At 39.7% G+C, this 24163-nt stretch overlaps 1 protein-coding gene across 3 annotated transcripts in view; it reads right to left on the reverse strand.

Annotated features, from left to right (window-relative positions):
• Positions 1-24163, reverse strand: part of nrxn2b (neurexin 2b) — a 389816-nt gene that overhangs the window by 138737 nt on the left and 226916 nt on the right. For all 3 annotated transcript variants that reach the window (XM_051115791.1, XM_051115790.1, XM_051115792.1), the window contains 7 exons: positions 23263-23701; positions 20507-20890; positions 17977-18180; positions 12881-12907; positions 8205-8324; positions 6565-6946; positions 3716-3906 (listed from right to left, as the gene is read on the reverse strand). In XM_051115791.1, the coding sequence (XP_050971748.1) occupies positions 3716-3906; positions 6565-6946; positions 8205-8324; positions 12881-12907; positions 17977-18180; positions 20507-20890; positions 23263-23701 (1747 nt within the window). The remainder of the gene's footprint in view (positions 1-3715; positions 3907-6564; positions 6947-8204; positions 8325-12880; positions 12908-17976; positions 18181-20506; positions 20891-23262; positions 23702-24163) is intronic.

Here is a 24163-nt window from a genome sequence, read left to right on the forward strand (position 1 = left end):
CAAGACTGTTTTACTAGCATATTATCTGTAATACCTAATTATTCATAATATTTAACTCACATTGGAAAGGTTTCTGTGATCTCTCGCAAGAGCTCAACAAAAACTCTAATATTTTATTTTATGATGCATGATGGGATTCACTCAACCGGAGCGGTATTCGAGTGTGAATTTAGTGTGCGTTAATGGCACTGCGCTTTGGTGTTTTTAGGACCTGGAACAGTCTTGCACGCTTACTTCCTGTCGTGTACACACACGCTCGAGAGGCCGAGACCACGAGCGATTGTATTTGGACAGAACATCAGTCAGATCTGGAGCGATTAAGGATGGATTCTAAACAGCTTTTATTTGACTTAATTTATTTTTTTTCTACCTTTATTCCACTTATTTCAATTTTCTAGATGCACAGTGTTGTTTTTATTTAATTCTACTTATTTAATCTTTTTAGATGTACATTGAGTTTTTTCCTTACTTATAGAAGTACATTATTACATTCTTTATTTCATTATACTTTTTCATTTTGTTGTTGTAGCTGTATATTATGTTACATTTTTTTAATTCTACTTATTAAGTTTTCTAGATGGGTGTTAGGTTAAGGTTTAAATTATATTAAGGTTTAAATGTATATTACGTTTTTTAAATTAACCTTGAATCTATTCCGATGTATATTACCTTAAAATTACCTTTACAATTTAATTCCACTTATTTTATTTTTTTGTAGATGTATGTTATCTTTTTATCTACCTCTACTTTTTCTCTCTCTCTCTATTCTCATGAATGTATGTCAGTACATCTAGTGGAACACAGCCTGTAGTCTCTCTCTGAGTGTGTGTGTGTGAGAATGAAGCACGTTCTGATTGTGATCTGTTAGTGCAGTTCTGCACCCTATTAAGGAAAGCTTATTCCGTGTTTACGAGGTTCACAGGAGTCTCATCCATCCTTGCTGGCAATTATGAAACTTGCGAGGAGATGATTTTATGTTTTATTCATTTGTTTAGCTGGTGAGATACGGGGTGCTCTGGGAATCCTCTTCCTGTCTATAATGGCTCAGACTGTGTTTGTGTTGGGTCTGGAGGTGTGTTTACTGCTTTTTGAAGCGCAGAAGTCTCTCTGATGAAGGTTTGCCGTCGCAAGCGCGTCACTCTGAGCCGCTGGGAAACAAACGGCGAGTTTTAAACCAACAGGAAACCTGAGGATCTTCATCAGCGAGGGAGTGAGGATGTGAAGGTGAGGATGAGGAGCGTCTCAGGAAGTTCTTCAGCTGCTCTGATTGTCAGGACGAACCGTTTTCAGATCAGATGAGGTTTGGATTAAAGCGTCTGTCAGACGAGTCTGCATAAACACATTGTGCTCTCGTCAATCTCTTCTCAGAGCCGTCCGACATCCTTTACAGAATCAAAATGCGCCGTTTGTTTCAGGTGAGCGCAGGAAATGAAACGCCTAAATATCAAACATGTCTCTCTGCGGCTTCTGCATCTGATCGAGATGATTCATACTGTAAGTCGCGGTGTTTGGAGTAACGGGCTTCACTTCACTCACAGTATTGAGCAGACCACACGTGTGTCTTTTATTCTTTAGACATGACAATATACAGAAGTTTGAGATCAGGAAGACTTTCTGAAGAAATTAAAATGTTTATATCATCAAAGCGATCAAATGATCACATCTTGATCAAATAAATGCAGCACCGGTGAGCAGAAGATTCTCTTTTTAGAAACACGACTCCAAACGTTTGATCATTAGTGAACAATAAATCATGTTCAAGCGACGTGGAGTAAGAGCTTCAGTTTTACAGTCATTCTCACCTCACAGCTGGGTTTAACAGCACAGAACAACATGACTAATCTAGGTTTAGTCATGCATGTTATCTAGTATTAGTAATGTGGTAACGGACAGAAAACTCAGCAGTCGGCTAAAAGTGAAAAACACTTAGGCCTTTCTACACAAACTAACATGGAAACGAACACACCATAGAGATGCACGATATTGACATTGATTCACTGTCTGTCACTCAGACTGATTCGTCCAATCAGAATCACTGATCAATCAGTGTCTGACGCCTCCATCTGTTCTCCATCCGCTTGTCCTCACTGACAGCTGACTATCATCCTGACGTCCAAACCACCAACAACAACACCCTGAGGAGCCGAAGGAGAGCTGAGTGAACCTACCCACGATGCACTGCACCAGCTCAGGTCACATGACCATCGATGAGGAGCGATGATGAGTTGTTAGTTAGGTGTGTTTTAGTCAGGATAGTTCAGTCTCAGAGAAGCAGATGTTCAGATGATCATCAGTCTGACAGGACTAAGCTCTGGTTAACTAACCCATCCTGACCGCTAGTCTGTGTCTGCGCTCCCATTGGCTGCTGCCTCATAGTGTCACAGCTCGTTTGCATAAAGCAGCCGCCTCAAAGCGCAAACACTGACGACACAAACACCTGACACTACAAGAGAAACACACGTACGTCTAATACAGCAACTGATTCATGGTAAGGAACTTTTGCAGTCCAAATAACAAATAAATAAAGGCATGTGTAAAAGTATCATGAAATGTCACTGGTATTGCTAAGATAAGTAAATTAGCCAATTTTATTTCAGTGAAGGATTGCAGAAATGAGTACACCCTAGATGTAATTCAGCAAATGTATAATATTCTAGTACTGAGTATGTCCTCCAGAACTTTAAGCACACTGATCTGACCCTTCTGGGCACTGAGTGACAAATTTTCACGTCTGTCCTGTTTAACTCCTGGAGGACGAGCTCCTTAAATGCGCTGGTCTTTAATGGTGAGTTTTGCTCACCTCATCTCTACAGAATCCCCCACAGCTGCTCAAGAGTGTTAAGACATGTCCAGTGAAGGATTTTCACATCGGAAGCATGCATATCATCATTGTCATGCTGAGAAATGCCCAACAATACAGGGAATGAGGGGAAGTTAGCATCTGCAGTTTCAAGTTTTTTGTATTACATCACACAGTGGTGTGTGAATTCATGACAGCATTGATGAAACACAACTCCCTCACACCTTCAGCACTCACACATCCCTATAGAAGAGCTTTACTACCACTGAACGCCATTGGGAACCAGACACTTCTCACCGTACTCCTCCTCTAGCAACAACACAACATTTTAAAAGCTTTTGGATCTGAAATGATTGACTTGGTCTCTCATCACTAAATGAAACTTAAATTGAAGACCTGATTATTTCAGGAGCCTTGTCACAAGTCCATTGTGTTTGAATGTCAGTGCTACTTCTGCTATATTTTCACACTTGCACCATTATCTTCTTTTATGCTAAGTAATAAATCACCTGGCCGTTTTCTCCAAAGTGTTTCCATTGCTGCCAACACTAAGACTGAGTATGATTCAGGAGGCTATAAAACACTTTGAATTGTCAGGAAATTATTTGTCTTTAAAAGTTTTGGTTCACCTGTTGATTAGAAATAGCCTTAAACCTATACACATTTTTTTTTTTTTTTAGTTTTATTTAATAACTTTCAGGAGGGTGTACTCATTTTTGCAACACAACATTTTATCACTTCGATAAGAAAATCTTATCTTGCTAAATAATTTTAAATAATTTTGACATTCTTTGGTAATTGATCAAGCAGGCTTGTTGGAACATTACATCTCCACAGAACCCTCACATGTCATCTAAGTAAAGTTTTAGAGGGGGTGTACTTATTTATGCTGTGCACTGTGTGTGTGTGCGGTACCTTTGAGGTCCAGGTTCCTGGCGCCATTAGAGTGCTGCGTCACGGTGCGAGAGTCGATCTTGAGCGTGTGCACGTTATTAGTGTCGCGTGACACCACCACGTTGTGCCACTGATTGTCGTTGAGCGGCTTCTCCGAGTTTCCCTTCATGAGAGACGGGCCGTTCCCCAGATCAAACACATAGTGGACGTATCTGAAAACACACACCAACAAACACACACCATCATCCACTCGCTTTAACCGTAACGGAATGATTATTATTACCATAATTCTGTGTTTTTATCATTTTGACTGCAGCAGGGCAATGATAGGGGGAGAAATGTGAGACTGGGCTGGGTTTCTGGGAAGGTGCAGGAAGCTAGTGATTTGGAGTGTTTTAAAGACGATATAATGAAGAAACTGCATTGATTAATCATGCAACTTCAACAGAGAAATCATTTCAATCAAATCATCAGCATCGACTGATGTGGTGTGTTGGGAGGAGCTGCTCGTCACTAAACCCACCTGCATCTCTAGTACATGTGCACCTTGTAGATGACGCTGATTTTCCTGCCAGTCCGAACAATGCTAAAGCTCTGAAGAAGATTTCTGAATACGGCACAGTTTTTTGTCTACTTCCGAATTCAGCAGATTGCAGCGGCTCTGTAAAGCTTTTATATTTTTGATTGAACTACGTGCTTATTTTCACAGCACAAATGAGCGTGTCGCTCTTCACTGAATGAAACTCATTTCCTGCGCTCTGTTTATTCTGATACCGTAGTAAACGTTGCTCCGCTGCGTATTCTCCCCATTTATTGTCATTTCCCTTCAAATATTGATTATAAAACACTGCATTTATTCTGTTCATCACAGATAAAAACTGTGAAAAACGAGCCACGTTCCTTTGACTGGTCATAACAGCGTGAACAATGACTGCGCCGGAGCAGAGGAAGACTCTGAGCGGCGTCGGCAGCCACACCACATCTCTGTTGCTTAGAAACACAGATCTTCTGAACAATGACCATCTCAACAGCGTTCGTGCGTGGAGTGATTCAGTTTTCACTCATCTTCCCCACATACAAACTTTCTGCCCTGCCGTGATTTCACGTGGGGTGACAGAAACAATCTGATGCTCATCTTCATTTCACACGTACGTGTTTCCGTTCGTGTTCTCCATCTGTACATTTATCATTCACCAGATTCACCTGCAGTGAAATGTGATGAATGCAAAAGTGTTTATGCTATACATACGTACCGAAATGACTAAAACTGAAACTCAAATGAAAATAAATTACACCTATTAAAAAATATTAAAATTATGAACAATAAAAATGGCAAAAGCACATAAAAAACAAACCAAAATTAAAATGAATACAAAGCTTAAAAAATAAAAGTAAACCCAAAATATTAATAAATATTGTTATATAAATAATAAAAAATATCAGTGTTTTATGTTATATATAAATTTAAGTTGAAGTACTACTAATATTGAAACAAAAACAAAGAAAAAAAAATACAGAGACACATAAAATTACTCAAAATAAAATCAAAGTACAAAGAGTAAATTCCAAAATATTAATAAATACTGTAACAGAACATAAGTAGTACTAAAATAACACTGTCGACCAAACCGTTGAGCAAACCATGGTGTTGTTTTATTTTAACGTTAAATTTAAGTATTAAAAATACTAATGCTGAAATAAATAACACCTGAAAAAACAAAAGTGCTTAACTAAAATTTAAATGAAAACTGAAAATCTAATAATACCAATTTAAATTATTAATAAATACCATAATTGTATAGAAATAATACTAAAATAACACAAAAACTTGCTACACACAGAAAAAGCTTTTTTTCTCACTTTTTCCCAAGGAAAATTCAGTAATGACACTTTTGCTGCTTCTTAGCTGTTTCTCCTGAGAAAATGACCTCAGTAATCTCACATGTGTCTCAAACTGAGCTCAGATTCGCATAGATACACTCTCAAAAACAAAGACTCCAAAGGGGTGTTTTGCAGTGATGCCATAGAAGAACCATTTTTGGTTCCCCAAAGAACCTTTCAGTGAACAGCTCCTAAAAGAATCATTTTGATTTTAAAATTCTAAAGAACCTTTCCTGCATTTGAAAGGTCCCATGGATGTTCAAGAATCTTCATGGAACCATTGATGCCAATATAGAACCTTTATTTTTAAGAGCGTACCAAAGTAGAAATAAGAATTTCTCCATGCAAATTTTATTGCATCTAAAGTCGTACTGCGTCTGGAGAAGGTGAAGTGTGTCATTCTCAGGGATGGGACGATGAATCGTTGCAACGTGAATCGAGAAATGATTCAGCATCGATTTGAGATTTTGCGAACACATCGCAATTCTTTCTCAGTCGATTCTGAGCTTAGTTTTGAACAGCAGATAGAAACAGCCGTGCTCTGCTTGTTTCCAAATCCTTACACGCACTTGAACCTAAAATAATCATTTATACAATTCGAAAAGGTTGAAGCGAATTACAAGGGTGTTCACAGTGGGCTGTGTTTACAGTAATCTCAGGTCATGAAGCATTCTGAGCCGAGGTGAAATGACGTGACTCAGCCGAACCCACAAGTTCTCTTCAGCGCTCCTCCTCGTGAGCATTTGAGTGTGCGGATAAAAACTAGATTAGAGCGCATCTGCTGTTAAAATATAAGCTCAGAATCGATTCCAAAGAGAATGGCGATGCTTTCGGAAGATCCACGAATCGATATATTGTCCCATCCCTAGTCATTCTGCACCAATGCAAAAACAGACCGTTTCCAAACAGGTTTAGAGGAACGTCGGTCAGTGAAATTCTGAAGGACACACGCCACCTTCACGCGAGACGTGAGCGAAGCGGCGACTGACCCTTTGACCAGCTCCACCACGATGAAGTCGCTGCCGTCGCCGCTGTTGAAGAGCAGCAGGCCGTCGGTGGACGTGGTCTTGAACTGGAAGAACAGGTGCATGGACGCGTACGCCTGCAGCGTCGCCAGCGCCAGGTAGCTGCCTTTATTGCGGAAGGTCACGGGGTCGGCGATGATGTGGCGCATGCCGAAGCGGGCGTTCAGCTCGCAGTACGAGATGTCGCCGTTCTTACACTGGTCCAGATACGGCACGCCGTTCAGCGTCAGGCCCTGCAGGTGCCCGATGAAGTTGGACGGCACCACGGAGATGAACCTGCGCTCCGTCATGATGCCCGTCTCGATGTTGTGGAACTCCAGGCGCGTGTGATCTCCCGTCATCTGACCTGCAGAACCGTCCACAGTCACTGAATGCACAACACACGCTGACAGGAAACACTCACATATGTGCGCATCATCACGCTTTCCCAGTTTGATCATTAAGACACGTTACACGTTTTCTGAAATGTTGTTTCAATCTGCAAACGAGGCACGGTCTAATCAAATAAGCACTCATTTGCATAAACATCCAGAAGCCAGGTTCATCATTTTTGTGTGATTTTGTTGTCATATTAAAGGGTTTTCCAGAGGAGATTTTGGATTTCTCTTTTTATCACACATAAATCAGAAAATAATCAGAAAACAAACACATTTTCATTGTGTTTGAAATGTTATAAAAACACATGTGAATGACACAAGTTTTGGGCTTTAAATAGTGTCTTACTAGTGTCTATTAAACCACACAGCCTGAGACACTTGAGCTCATGAGTATAGGGATGTAACGACATTATCAATATTGTGACGCTGCGATAGCAAAACCGTCTCGAAATTGTTGTGGTCAGATGACGATATGAAACGATGTAGGTCTTCCAGGCGAAAAGAATAGATTTTTTTTAAATATTCAAACATAAAATGTCTTTAAAGTGTGTTCGGGCCATTACGCTTTGGCACAGTATCTGTCAAACGAACTAAAGCCCAAAGCGCAATATGGCTTCAACCCTTCATCAAGCTCGTGATCCGGTGTTTTCTGCACCTCATAAACGGCTCCGTTCACAGTGAACGAACGCAGTGAACTTTTTATTGCATGTCCTGTGAGTTTAGCGCACATTTGGAAACGCAACGGCCACCAGTTATGCTTTATTTTCACAACAGATGATTTCAGCATTTCACAAGGTTTGTAGTGAGGCGTGTGTTTGTAAGCCTGTTTTCACTGAAGCTGGAGTTTTCCTTCAAAATAAAAGCTCTACTGTCGCTTCCGTCAAAATTAAAGCTTAAAAGTGCAGCATGAATTGCTGACAACGAGCTGTTTAAATGCAGTCCAAATTTAAAATATCTCTTTCAAGTGTAGAAATTAGGAAAGAAGTATTGTAATTTCCCTGCCGTAGTGTAAAGTAAAAATAATACACCTTTGAAATTTATTTTATAGTGCAGTTGTTTTACAGTATACAGTATGGCTATTAAACAAGTCTTTATTTGTCTCTTTTTTGAATATCGCAATAAATATTGTAGGACTTCGTATTGCGATATTATGGTATTGTAAGATTTTGATATGATTACATCTTTACTCATGAGTGAATGAAGCGTGATGAAGGACGGCGTTTCTACCTTCCACTGTAACGTTGTCCACAGACAGCTGCAGGTTCCTCCCGCGCCGGACCACTTTAACCGAGTGCCACTCGTTATCGTTGAGTTTCTGACCGGCCGTCAGGATCTCTGGACCTTTACCTGCAGCAGGAGAGAGTGGTCAGATACACACACACACACACACGCTCATACTGTGAGGAGATATCTGCACACACACACACACACACACACAGCCGCTCCGCATAAACAAACGTGGATGTCGTCATGATGATTCTGGCAGAACGTGAACATTCAAGCGTCTTCATTTCACCTGGACGTGCTTCAGTTTCTAATCTCCATTCATCTCTCCATCATTCACTAGACTCACCTGCATTGTTCTGCAGTGAAATGTGACCAGTGCTAAAGCTGGTTTATGTTACAGCAGGAGAACACAAGTTAAATTCAGGATTTTAGCTACCATTAGGCAACGCAAGTTTATTTATATAGCACATTTCATACACAATGGTCATTCAAAGTGCTTGTGTCATTAATCAATACTGTATGTGTTTGTCAGCAGCTGCTGGATTCAACATATAACAGACTGTTACTGTTCACAACACTTCAGCTAAAACTACATCATTCTCAGTAACTGGAATAAAGCTGAAAGCGAATACAATATAAATATTAGATTACAAAATAACCAATGTTCCTAAAATTACTAAAACTAAAATAGAAATAAACAATTACATAAACAATTATATAAAATAAAAATGATAAAAAAGCACAAAATAATTTTACTCAAACTTTAACTGTGAAGAATGCTTGTTGCCTAAATGATGTGACCATGGACCACAAAACCAAAAGTTTTTTTTTTTTTTTTTAATTGAGATTTATACATCATCTGAAAGCTGAATAAATAAGCTTTCCATTGATGTATGGTTTGTTAGGATAGGACAATATTTGGCTGAAACTACTGGAATTTGAGGGTGCAAAAAAAAAAAAAAGACTGAGAAAATCGCCTTTAAAGTTGTCCAAATGAAGTTCTTAGCAATGCATATTAAAAATGAAGCTTTGATATATTTACAGAAGGAAATTTACAAAATATCTTCATGGGACATGATTTCAATATCCTAATGATTTTTGGCATAAAAGAAAAATCAATTTTGACCCACACAATGTATTGTTGGCTACTGCTACAAATATACCCGTGATACTTACTAAGACTGGTTTGTCACAAATACACAAGGTCACAAATAAGTTTAAGTTGAGGTGCTAAATTTACTAAAACTAAAACAAAAATACACCTATAAGAATACTTAAAAAATAAAAATTACAACGGTGCATAACATAATTACTGAAACTGATCTTGCCAACATGAAACAAATACATTTAGATATTAAAATTAGTAAAACTAAAACAGAAATTATTACTTAGATAATATATAAAATTGACAAAAGCATAAAAAGTACTCCAAATTTAGAACAGACATACATAGAAACTTAAAAATAAATAAAATCATATTGTTAAAGGAAAAGTCCACTTCCAAAATAAAGAGTCACAGATAATGTAGTCACCCCCTTGTCATCCAAGATGTTCATGTCTTTCTTTCTTCAGTTGTAAAGAAATGATGTTTTTTGAGGAAAACATTTCAGCATTTTTCTCCATATAATGGACTGATATGGTGCTCCGATTTTGAACTTCCAAAATGTAGTTTAAATGCAGCTTCAAACGATCACAAATGCGGTTGTAAACGATCCCAGCCGAGGAAGAAGGGTCTTATCTAGCGAAACAATCAATTATGTTAATAAAAATACTTTTAAATACTTTTTAATGTCAAACGCTCGTCTTGTCTTACTCTGTCTGGACTGTTTTTGTTCTGGTTCATGTCAGTTAGTGTATGTGGAAAAACTCCCATCTCATGTTCTCCCTCAACTTCAAAAATCGTCCTATATCACTGTTTTACCTTTTTTGTTAAGGGTGTTTGATCTTCTTTGTAAACACTGTGTCTGTACTTCTGCAGTGATGTAGGATGATTTTGAAATGATTTTTGAAGTTGAGGGAGAAAATACGATTGGAGTTTTTCGACATACACTAACTGTCTTGAGCCAGAATACACAGAGTTCAGACAAGACGAGCGTTTGACATTAAAAAGTATATAAATTGTATTATTTTAATGAAAATAATCGATCGTTTCGCTAGATAAGACCCTTCTTCCTCGGCTGGGATCGTTTACAACCGCATTTGTGATCGTTTGAAGCCGCATTTAAACTGAATTTTAGAAGCTCATAATCGGGGCACCATATCAGTCCATTATATGGAGAAAAATCCTGAAATGTTTTCCTCCAAAAACATCATTTCTTTACGACTGAAGAAAGAAAGACATGAGCATCTTGGATGACAAGGGGGTGACTACATTATCTGTGACTCTTTGTTTTGGAAGTGGCTTCTCCTTTAATGAATATTATAATAGTATAAAAATAATACTGATTTAAGTTTTTTCACTCAATGCTTCCACAGCCGTGATCTCCAGCCTGAAACGCTCCCATTTCAGATTCCCGACTGAGCTTCAGTTTAGTTACTAATGTTAATGATCAGGAGAAACACTGAGCTCCTCTCTGTCATCCTTCCATTTCCTCTGTAGAACTGACAATAAAGCACATTAAAGCTGTAATTTGGTGAGATCACGGACTCAAGGTCATTAGTTAAACTCTGCTGACGGGTAAAGGTTCAGAAAGCTCTTACATGGAGTTAAATATATTTTCTCTTCAGATAAATTTCAATGCGATCCCGCTGAAATGGAGCACAATGGGGAAAGTGTGTAATGACCGTGGAGCACGGCTCAAATCCAAGGCCGTTCTGAGAATCGCAGGCTTATTGTGACCTGCTGCATATTTATGACTCCTGTTTTCCATTATTCATGATAAGAACTTAATCGAAACTGGAGGGAGGCGAAACAAAGACTCTCGGAGTCTCCGAGTTTGTGATTCAATCTGTCACGCACTTTGGGCTTTACATGATCGTTTTTAATAGCGTGTGTTTGGATGCGAGCGGATATCACAAACAGCCCGACACACACACACACACACGTCTGGTTTATTATCTTTGTGGGGACTCTCCATAGGCGCAATGGTTTTTATACTGTACACACTGTATTTTCTATCCCCTTACCCTAACCCTACCCCTAAACCTAACCCTCACAGAAAACTTTCTGCATTTTTACTTTCTCAAAAAAACTCATTCTGTATGATTTATAAGCTTTTGTACCCATGGGGACCTCAATTTAGGTCCCCACGGTGACACTAGTCCCCATGAGTCTGTGCGTATTCAGGTTTAGGTCCCCACAAGGATATAAAAACAAGTCCACACACACACACACACACACACACACACACCTGCAGAACGAGACGAGTAGCCGCCGTCGCCCCGAATCACACGGCGCGTCCGCTCCGACGCTCCCGCGTCCTGACAGGGCGTTCTGGGTAATTGGCTGTGGCTAAATCGCAGCGGTGCCCGGGGTCACGCGCAGATCAGGCCGATTCGAAGCGAACGGGGAACTAACAGGAGATACGGCCGCGGAAGCCAACTCAGGAGCCGAGGAGTGCGACGCGACGACAGCACACGCCACATCAGTGTGACGCTTTCACACCGCACACGCGCGATCACATGTGAAGTGCGGCGCGGCTTTGACGACTCGCGGTTAATTGCTGTGACGCGTCGGTTAATGAAGCGCTGCGCGTTACTCCGAAACACACCGGAAATCAAAAGCCACATGCAGTGTGTTTATAATACTCCTCTCAATACAGACCAAAACAATGAAAACTACTGCTGACCATCTGTGGTGCTATAATACTAATACAATACGACAATAAATATTGATAATAATTTAAAGATAAGAAATAATACTAAATGATAACATTAAGCAATAAAACATATCTAATAATAATGACTAATAATAATAATGAATTATTGATAAATAATAAATAATGCTAAACAATAATCAATAATGCTAATAATAATTGTATGTAAATACATAAAAAAATAACTCAATAACCCATTTCCCAGTCACTTGTCTTGTCAACTGGCAATAAAAAGCGTGACTCAATATTAAATGAGAAATGATTTGAGGGGACAAAATAAAATTAATTTCCAGGAGGAAAGATGAAAAGCTTTGTCATGTTGATTTTATTGTGAGACTGAGATGAATGTAGATGAAAGTCTCGTTCTGAAACGGATTAGAACATCAAATCCATCCTGCAGTTATTAGTGATTCACGTTGTGTGTGTGTGTGTGTGTGTGTGTGTGTGTGTGTGTTACGGATGTATGAGTGTCGTTCATTCATAAGCACACGCTCAGATATCTCCTCCAGTCACTGCAACACACTTACCTTCAGTGTCTTGAAAATAACATGAAATAACATGAAATAACACACTCATTTAACACCTGTGTGTGTGTGTGTGTGTGTGTTTCTATATTGTGAAATACTCTGAGGACATATGACTGGTTGTCACAAGTTAAAAATGTTTTTTGAATCAGCCAAAAGATGTACAGTAGTTGATGTAAATCTAGTGTTCTGCAGATGTTTGTGTGATGGGTAAATTTAGGGCTAGGGGGTTGGTTAGCTGATAGAAAATCAGTGCGTCTATGCAATGTCCTCACTAGTGTGTGTGTGTGTGTGTGTGTGTGTGTTTGAGTGATAATAAACGAGTTGAACCACTTACTGAGGTTACAGTCTATCCTGATACAGTCTGGTGGGAGAGAGAGTGAGATGGTGAGATCAAATTAAAGGAGAGGCAGAGAGAGAGAGACAGAAAACATTTCACATCCTTCAAAGTTCATTCTGCAGACATCTGAACATCAGGGGCCACCATCCGGGGACACGCGTGAGTCAGCGGCACCCGTTCCCATCACACGCGTGTCACCGAGCAGAACCGCAGATCATCCGCTCCTCTAGACCAGTCTGAACCGCATCAGACCGTCTGTGTCAAATACTGCACTGTGACACTTTACAATAACGACCCATTAGTTAACACTGCTCGATAAAGTTCATGTTAGCTGAGTTAATCCTATAAAACTACTCTATCATATCTGATACACAAACTTCCTCTGAATAATCAAACTGTGCTTGACAGTTTAGAGTTTTTATTCAGTAAAAGCTGTTTTAGTGTAATCATACAAACGTCCAGCTTCAGCTGGGGCTTCACGTGTTTTTGCTGTCAAATCTCAGCTGATTATTTTTATCAAGTAAACGTCAGAATAACTGTAGTCATATTTGGTCTCAGGATCTTTTGAGGAACGTTTGTCCGTTCATCTCTCGATCATCACTGCATTGCATTGCATTATATGTTCGGATCATTTCAGTCTCATCTTACTAAGACAAATGACCACTGATGTTTAGATCATTTCATGTCAGTATCTGCTGTGCTGTTATAAAGATCTCACTGAATTACATTACAAACAGCAGAATTTCATCATATATCAGCATCTGCAGAAAATTGTATATTTTTGCTCAGTTTGAGGTCCTGAATAAAACAGAGCTGTTTTTTTCCCTCCGTATTCTAATTATATCAGCCTATATGAGTAATAAAAGCACAATAAAAGCCTAAATATTTTTTTATTTAATTATTTTTTGTAAAGTTTAACAAACTTTCAGGATTTACAAAGTTAAATAATAATCACAAATACAACTTTTGATTCTAATAATCTATTAGTAAATGTTAACATTAGCTGAGATTAATAAATGCTTAACTAATGGATATTGTAAAGAATGTCTGGTGGGTGTCTCTTTCTGCTCACAGAATTTAATCATTTACACGCTAATCAACCGTTTCTGTCCATCCAATGTTGTATTGGGCAAGTGCTCATGAAATCAGAGTGATAAAGTTTTTACAATTTTTCTCCTCAGAAATGTGAGTGTGATGAGCGTGAAGCGCTGCGGTCTGGATCTGCCGCTGTGAACGGTGGGAAAGGGTTTCACTGCACTCCTCAGCCATCAGATACAGGCAGAAACACCTCCACACTGTGTGCTAGTGATTCACTGAACAACCCACAGGAAAACCCATCAGAGATCAGGAGTTTGTGTTTGTCTCCTCCTGCTGGCGGGAGGCTGCATCTGCGGCTCTCCGGCTGAGGAGCGTCTCAATGTGTCAACCGCTACAGAATAGTGATGCAAACAGCCAGAGATCATCTCACCGCCACCGCCGACACACGGAACGCACTCGCTTCAGCCCCGACGCCTCTCTCTGCGGGATCGATAATCATCAGATTAAACCCCAGTGCTCATTAACGTTCATCATCGGGTCATTCTGCTCTCAGTCATGAGTGTGCAGCACTCAGCCTTAATTTAAGATTTATGCACTTGAATTTCATGTCAAATCTCCATCCGTTTGGATTACACAGCTTCAACAAACTAATAAATCTAATGTGATCATATTTGTCAGTCATACGTGAAAAAAAAACAGGTCAGATGTCTGTAATAGTGCTAATAAACTGAATGTGTTCTAAATACACAACAACCAACTTTATACTTTGATATTTATCATCAATAAATCCAGTTTGTTTCGATGTCATGCACTTTAATGAACTGAGTAGAGTTATTTAGGAAAAAACAAACAAACAAAAAACAAAGAAAAAAATGATGTATTACATATCAGCAATATTATACTAAACTAAAACTAAAACCATTACAAAATAATAATAACAACTTCAGTTAGCTGAAATAAAATATACTTTACTTATACTTTTGTTTTATAAACATTACATAAAAAAGGACAAAATCACACAATGAAACTGCTAAACCATTAATAATGAAAAAGAAAAAAATTATCAAAACTGTAACAGTACTGAACTGAACCCATTTATGTCCACAATAATTAATGCTGATTCTAAGCAATTAAGATAAATGGATCTGGGGGAAAAAGGATTATTTAAATAAATTTAAAAAGATGCAAACAGTAAGTTATTAACTATGCAATGATTTGTTTGGCCTTGAGTACAGAAATCAAACCCGTTTCATTTATGCACGACTGACAAATATGATCACATTAAGTTTATTAGTTTATGTTAAAACTAGGGATGCACGATATTGGATTTTTGCCGATATCCGATATGCCGATATTTTTCGGTTCATTTTGGCCGATGCCGATACCGATACCGATATATCCTTTTGTTTGGAAACAATAAAAAGCATACCCGGAATACACCACATGTTGTATTATATGCCGACTAATAAATTACAGAACGTTTAGCAAACACTGAGGAATCAAATACATAAAAAAAGAAAGCCTCCATAACCTGAGACAAATGGCAAAGATAACAAGCTTTTCAAAATTAAAGTAAAACTAAACTGACTGACTGTGACAGTGCTTGCATGTTTTTTTGTTTGTTTGTTTGTTTGTTTTTTTGCACACTAATACCAACATGTTCATCTTCTCTGGTTTACCAAGCGGTCTTTTACTTGAAAACCAAATCCTGGGTCCGCCTTTGTTTCCTCAATATTCGCTTCATTTTGCCGCGCGCTGCGAGCACTTTCGCGCTCCTGCTAAAGCAGCAAATACAAACCAGGATCTATACACGAAGCGATCACACCAAAAGCACCTCTTGGCATGATCAACGTGGAAAGTAATAGAAATTTAGTCACTAATTCATGTTTAATTATAATTTCCACAAATAGGCTAATTGTTTCATATGCTGCACTGCGCTTTGACAGGGCTGCGGGACACGAACAGGACAAAATTCATGACTACAACTGGTTCATTCGTTCCTACGATTTATTCTTTCGTTAATTTGTAAAATAAGGGAACGAATTCGTATGAACGAATTTTTAATTCACTGCCACGAAATCTTTTATTTTCCACCCGCATGTTTACCACAGTAAGAGATATGAAAACATGGATTAAAAGTGAATGACAAGATAATAAACCTGCGAAATTAAAGGGTGAGATGATGAGGATTTGGAAGAAACTATAAATATTATTTATTATAGTTCGTGGAAATGTGTAACCTACCGGCAAAACAGAACACAACCGCCTATTGCTTTAAATCTAGTGGCTCGAACGGCATGAATCCGACCATGGTCGCTATGTATAACATTTGCCTGCTAACCAATTATTTAAAAAAAGGCTTTGTACCTCATTTGTGTCATAATACTCACGTAAAAATGTTCGTATGAGTAACGGTGTGTTCTGCCTTAGCGCCGTCGGTGAAAGAGGTTCACCGGCCGCGCGCCGTAAATACTTTTGGGATCAGTTTATTTTAAATGCTGATCATGTCAATTGCAAACATTGCGATCGTGACTGACATCCCTACTTCTTGCGGAACAGGCATTATAGGACCTGCCACGTGCTATAATTGTTTGCTCTGTTATCACACACCAAAGCCTCATTCTGTACATCCATTCTCAGTTTAAATGCAGCCATTGAAATCAGTGAATGCAATTACCATTCAGGCAAAACTTTATTTCAAGAATGAGCCACACTGCTGACCTGATCTAATCGCTAGCGCACCCTGCACACCAAGTTAACATATTTCCCTTATCGGCAAGACATATCGGCATAATTTTTCATATCGGGCCGATGCCGATATTTACTTTTAAAGCCATTATCGGCCGATTCCGATATCAGTCCGATAATATCGTGCATCCCTAGTTAAAACTGTGCAAACCAAATGGATGGAAATTTTACATGCAATTCAAATACAGTTTAGCTGTGATTAGACTTTAACGACGTAGCGATTCCAACACGATTGTGTCCGGTTAACGACACAATTACACCCAGTTAACGTCCCGCACGCGTGAGCCGGTCTCTGGCTGTTCGCTCAGGCCGCAGACAGACACGCCATTGAAGGGGCTAAAGGTTCCTCTGGAAACCTCCAGGTGAATGACAGATAGAGAGACAGATGGATTGATGTCGTCCTGTGAGGTTTTCTCTCCCACCACGTCCTTTCCCAGGATGCACCGCTGCCCTGTGTTTCCCTCGGACCCGGACCGCCGGACCGCCGGACCACCGTCACCCAGACCAGAACTTCACCAAACTCTGGATTTACAGTAAAACACCCTTCAAACCAGATACACCCACTGGAGAATCAAAAGATCAAACCGTGGGTTTTGCTGTTTTGAACAACATCAGGAGGTGTTACAGTGACATGCTTTAGTTTTACTCTGTTCTATTTTATATATATATATATAAATGTATTGATTAATTAATTACTTTTTAATTTTTATTGAATTAAAATTCATTTTAAAAATTAAATAAATGAATAATAATTTTTAAAAAGCATACAAAATGAAAAGAAATATCCCAAGCATATCCAATATAAACAGTGAAACTGTTCTATTTTTTTCTATTAGTATTTGTAATTATTTTTAATTTGTATATTTTAGGGTTTTAGTATTTTTTTGTCTTTTTTAAATTTAATGAGATTTTTTTTTTATTTTAGTTATTTTAATACAACTTTAAACTAAAATGAGAAATAAAATAAAAAGTTTACATTTTATACATTTATTTATATATATTATGCAATCCTACTTCACAAGTAAATGTATCTTGTTTTAAGGGTTTTTTTATACAAAGAAAAACAAGAGAAAACACTGGTTATACTAGGACTCATATGAAAGCAAACAGCTGCAGTAGTTTGGACATTCTCTATCACTCCCAATGGAGATTTAGCAGGCCTACAGTGAGAGAGTTCCCTCTGCTGGTGGACGGTGCGATTTACAGGCCGGGTCGGTCGTGCCGGAGGGCAAACACAGGGCGAGATCCGTCCAGCACAGAGATGGTTTAGGGAAGGAGAGGTCAGACAGAGACAGACGGCCAGTTACCGAGGTTGACCGTGAGTTTGACCCGTCCTCCATCCAGCTCCAGCCGCAGCGTGTCGGCCGACTCTTTGGAGGTGGTGGCCATGAGCAGCCCGTACGCCCGCTGGGACATGAAACGCAGCGCCACGTCCTCGGCCTCCGTGTGCATGGTGCTGGGCATGATGATCTTCAGATACATGCTGCCGTCGTAACTCAACACCGTCGCTTCTGCGCACAACACCACATAAACACACACACACACACATCAGCACACAGTGATAAACACTGGCTTTCGGTTCTCTGAAGACTCTGAAACAGGTGGTGCTTCACAGAGAGAACGATTCCACACTACAGTCATCTACAACCCAAATCAGCCTTTATACAGCACAACCATGAACATGAAACATTTAAACAAATAAATAAATAAATATAAAAAACTAATTTATGTTTCCAACAACCAGGCTTTTGAGATATAAGTACATGTATGTATTTCATAACTTAACCAGAAGAGTTGTAATCACACTTATTATTTCAATTTAAAATATTTATATAACATAAATATTAATTTTTATAGAAATATACTGCATTTACTAATCAATTTTCAATGTAATATAACATCTAAAATGACCTGACACACAGCACAAACACACGTGTGTGTCCATCTTGTGTTTTGCTTTGGTTTCTATTGTAATTCTGTCCGGTGACACGTGGTGGCAGTAAAGCGCTGCTCTACAGCCGCTGCTAATCGGCCTTCAGAGATCAGCAACATGACACACAGTAAATAAACCAGCTTTACTTTACAGCACAACATCTGGCTGTTAAAAAGATGAAAATAAATATGTTTAATAAAACAAACGGGCTTCTCTTAAACAGCCAACAAATGCAGCTAAATCCAAAACAGCCCTAATTACCCACCTGCTTGAGCTCTGACAGTAACCACTATGAATCAAAACCACGGAGAGAGGAAATATTCTCCATTCAAGGCCCTTGAGCTCAACGGCGGCGAAACAACCACGAAATCTGTAGATCGAGAGCCGAATGTAGCAGACGTATATAAGCGTGCGCGTGCCTGAGAGCGGGTGTCGTCACCCCGCGAGACGGAGCAGCTTGCGCCAGCTGGTGTCGTTAAAGGCGGCACAGATGGTTGTGGTGAGCATCGCTGCTCCGGCGCTTCTCCCGGCTCGTGACATCGGCTCTTTCCCCGCCAACCTGAATCAGGAAGCGACACCGAGCCGCGTTCGCGGAGCACCCGGGAAATGAAGCGCGAACGGCGGTGCTTCACAACCCCGTGTGTCCCTGATAAGAGCGTCACGGATGGATTCGGGCTAGTGCTAAATATATCCGCTGAAAACCAGCTGAAAGACGCGACAGAATGACACTTCAAAGCAATATAAGAAAACATTTACATGCCGTCTTTTCAGGGACCCACACCTGCGGACAGCTGAGGGAAAACTGCCCTATGAAAATGCATCACATTTTGCATGTGTTTTAAATTTTATCAGTTTAAATACTCAAAACATTTGAAACCATGTAATGGCAAGAAGATGCGCAAATGAATTTGATCCCTGGTGAAAAAAACAGCATATGCTGGTTAGGTATGTTTTGATGCTGGTTTAAGCTGGTCCTTTGCTGGTTTTTGTTGGTCATGTTGCTGGTCAAGGACCAGCTTAAACCAGCATCAAAACAAACCTAACCAGCATCAATGCACATGCTGTTTTTTCACCAGGGATACATTACTCAAGCGGTTTTCTGTGCAAACCATAAGCGAGTGCCTCTCAAAAAATGTGATTTTTTGCTTCTTGCGCTTGAACTGACAAATTCACAAAAAATGATGACAAAATGCAGCACGTTTTGGAGAGTATCCTCATAAACACACTTACCTCTTGACTGAATATAAACAATTCACTTAAAAATAAAAATGTATATGAGATTGTTAGTTTATAAGAACTTCAAACCATCCATAATAAGTCCATAATCCATAATAAAAGTCCATGTCCTGTTGTCTCTCACATCAAAATCCAGCCACATGTTTGTTTAGAGCTGTTTTGGCTTGTAAACGGTGCTTGATCTGTGCAGATTTCTCTCCTGATTCAGACCAGACCACTTTTTTCACTGGAGGAAGTGTTATTATGGATTATGGACTTAGATTTTATTTCAGCTTTTGTCTTCTCAAGATGTTCACTGATGGACTGGAGTGGTGTGGATTACTTGTGGATTATTGTGATGTTTTTATCAGCTGTTTGGACTCTCATTCTGACGGCACCCATTCACTGCAGAGGATCCGTCGGTGAGACAGTGACGGAATGACACATTTCTACAAATCCGATGAACAAAGAAAATCATCTATATCTCGGATGGCTTGAGGATGAGGACAATTTCAGCACATTTTTGGGTGACATATTTGAATCTAATTTATCAAGTGCAGACTCTGAAGTGTTATTTTACTTTTGATTACTGTATTCCGTTTCTGCACCTGTCAGATATCTGTGTGGAAGCACGGTTTATTTCATTCGTCTCTCTGTTTTACGGCACGACTGCGATTCGTTTTACCCACCGATCTCGCAGTTGCTGCCCAGGTACCCGGTGCCGGTGCAGTCGCATATGTAGCGGTTCCAGCCCTCCTTGCACTGTCCTCCGTTGGCGCAGGGGGCGCTGCTGCACCTCTTCTGGAGCTCCCGCGTGCAGAAGCTGCTGACGCCCGGCGCGCTCTGGATCTCGGCCAGACGGCGCACGTCTCGACTCTTGCCGTCGATGAAGAGGTCGCGGACGCAGCCCACGTAGCCGTAGTTGAGCAGCGCGGTCCAGACCTCGGGCGGCAGGATCAGGCCCTGCCGGCTCTCGGGTAAACCGCCCAGGTACATGTCGCTGTCCAGGTCCAGGATCTCGCTGCCCTCGTTGGAGCTGAAGGGAATGGAGCGGCTGTTGACGGAGATGGAGCCTGGCGAGAAGGAGGAGGAGAAGCGTGCGTGAGCGATGCGTGTTCGCGCCATCCTATATATATTACAGCGTGAGCGCCGCTCTCTCGGTAGATCGCCGAGATTTATGACTTACTCTTAATTGTCTATTAAACTGCAATTACAGAACTGCTGGACTTTCTTCCCCACAGGACACACACCCACCTCCTCTAGTCTTACACTCGATTAGCCAATTACAGCAAATGGAGGCAGCCTTTGGCAGCGGAGCTCAGCGTCGATGGGGTTTAACGGCGTCTCGTTGGCCACGCTTTAGCAGCCATAAGTGCAGGAGTGAATCGTCTAATGCAGCCATTCCCAAACGTCTTTGTCAGCCGAACCCGTCTGAGATTAAATATTTTCTGGAAGTTTCCCTGAGATTTTAAGCTAATTTTTAACACATTTGCATGTGTACAGTACTTCTGTAGCCCAAGCAAGAAACTCAATGCAGTGTGAGTCACTTTGGACAAGAGTGTTTGCCAAATGCATAAATCAAAATAAATGTATTTACTGCATTTTTATCTGTGTTTTTATTTTGTGCTAGCGCTTGTAATTTGTTCATTTATTCTTATTTTTATTACTGATTGACTACTTATACTGTTTGATAAGTAATGTATAGGTTATGTTTGAACGAGTCGTTTCTACTGTGGTATTGAAACTGGAATTGAGAATCATGAAGTTCCACTAGTATCTAAGATGTTGATATCAAACCTTATTTATTAGAATATAAGGCTACATGGGTCAAAAACAGAAGATACGTATGTATTTATTTGCGACGGCAGTGAAAATTTTGATGTAAAAAATGTTTATACTTGATGAAAACTGCTGACTTGCAGGAAAATAAATATTTCATGTTTTTGTAAGTGTTTTATTTTGATTTTTTTTTTTTGTAATGATTTATTTACAGTATAGAGCTGCAGAGTTGAGAGGGATTATTTTGGCATATATGGATAATTGCATAATATGATAATTGTTCAATCTCTAATATTACTGTTTATTGTTACTGAAACATGCAAGCAAATGGAACGGAGGAAAAGAGACCTCCTCAGCCAGATTGGAAATGTCCAAGTATCATACCAGAAGCTCGTACATGAGTAAAACATACAGAATACAGCCATTTATCTAGACCAACAACTTTCTGACACAACCTGCAAATTGGCAAAAAAGATTTATTTTTATAAAAGCAGGGCGCTGTAGACGTAGCATCCACAGCGAGATCAATGAGTATAGAAACCATATGATTGAAACGACCTTAATTTGAAGTGTCAGAAAATTCTAAAATGATCATACATTATGGGATTTTTTTTTCATTACAGATTGTACAGAGGTCAAAATTATTGTACAAATACGATAATTATCGTACATCTGGCAACACTGCTTCTCAGTGATAATATATATTTTTTTATATAATTTTGAATATAATTTTTACATTATTATTATTATTATTGTTATTAGTATTAACTCTAATTATAAACGAAATACAGAAATATACTTTGTAATAAAATTATTATTATTTAATTTTTTTTAAATATTTTTCGAAACATGTTGACAATTTGTATACTTTTTAACCTCAAACGATTGTAACGATTGTACTCAGTTTTTTTCCGGTTCAGTACGGTCAGTACAGTTAGGGTATGTCGAAAAACTCCCGTCTCATTTTCTCCTCCAACTTCAAAATCGTCCCGGATTACACAGACTAAGAACACGCATCACAGAGACGAGACAAGATGAGCATTTGAGGTTCAAAAAATATAGAAATTGTCAATTTGTTTAAAAAATGACAGATCGTTTCACTAGATAAGACGCTTCTTCCTCTGCTGGGATTATTAAGAGCCATTTGAAGCTGCATTTAAACTGCATTTTGGAAGTTCAAACTTGGGGCACCATATAAAGATAATTCCTAAAAAGTTTTCCTCAAGAAACATATTTTCTTACTGACTGAAGAAAGAAAGACATGAAGATCTTGGATGACAAGGCGGTGACTACATTATATGTATATTTTCGTTCTGGAAGTGGACTTCTCCTTTAAGACTGTTTGGTTGACAATGTCTCTCTTTAGTTTTCTTTCCATGAAAATGTTGGAAATGCCGTGTAAATAAAGTGATCCTGGTGCAGGCTGTGTTTGCAAATGCTGCTCTGAAACTATTATTTTACAATCATTGTGATATGAGCATAGTTTTTATTTACATTTTGAATTGATTTTTATATTTCATGTTGTCGTTCAAGTTCATTATTTAATACAGTATGCCTGTATAATCCTTTCATTTTCAAAATAACCCAACACGCACAGACCCGTACGAATGACTCGGAAGCGGAGCGACGCCGCATCGCGCCGCGGTGAGCGTGTTTCTCTCCTCACCTCTCCGCCCTTCTCTCTGGAAGTCCACGTGGCACCACTCGCCGTCGTTCACCTTCTTGTTGCTGGTCTTGAGTTTGATGCTCCCGGAGCCCATGTCCATCAGCAGGTAGAGAAAGCCGTCCAGCAGCTCCATGGCGAAGTAGTCGGTCTTCATCTCGCGGCCCGGCCGCTGCTCTTTGCTGCTCTGCGGTTTGCCGTGGCTGAACAGCAGCAGGCCGCTGGGCTCGGTGGTGCGGAAGTCGAAGGAGATGGAGCTGGTCTTCTTGGTGTCCCAGCGCGGCAGGGCGATGTAGGACTCGGGCGTCTCGAAGGTCACGGGGTCGAGGGCCGCCACGTCCTCGCAGCGGAACACCAGGTCCCCGTGCAGACTGATCTTAGGGTCTCTCTCGATGGCCAGACGCGACAGCTCCAGCTTGAAGTCGTTGTTCTTGTAGACCACCTGCGGGCGAGTATTAAACACAAGTTCACCGATTACAGACACGCGTAAGAATGGTTTCTTCATTAAACGACACGTTCACAGATTTTCAACCTGCTTTGTATTGTTACAGTGTCATGTACACGTTCACGCAAGTTTTATAAAAAAAGCCCATCTTGTCAGCAGTGAATTACTCCTTTAAGTTTTCCATCCTATATTACTCATAATAAACATTAAGGGTGAAGTATGTCAGTCCTGTCACTACCGACACCAACTTCAGCAGCGTTTCTCGATGTAGGCATTCAGAGAACTGCTCTCGAACCAGAGGTTTTTCTTTAAGGCGGGTTACACTGAATATAAATAAAACTTTTATTCATTTGCAAAAGAAAATGGCATCTAAACAAGCAAGCTACGACTAAACTCGATGGGAAATAAATAAATGGCAAAAGAAATTACATGAAATATTAGTCTAACTGCTGCATTTAA

This window comes from Labeo rohita, chromosome 7, assembly GCF_022985175.1.
Source record: "Labeo rohita strain BAU-BD-2019 chromosome 7, IGBB_LRoh.1.0, whole genome shotgun sequence".
Lineage (NCBI taxonomy): Eukaryota > Metazoa > Chordata > Actinopteri > Cypriniformes > Cyprinidae > Labeo > Labeo rohita.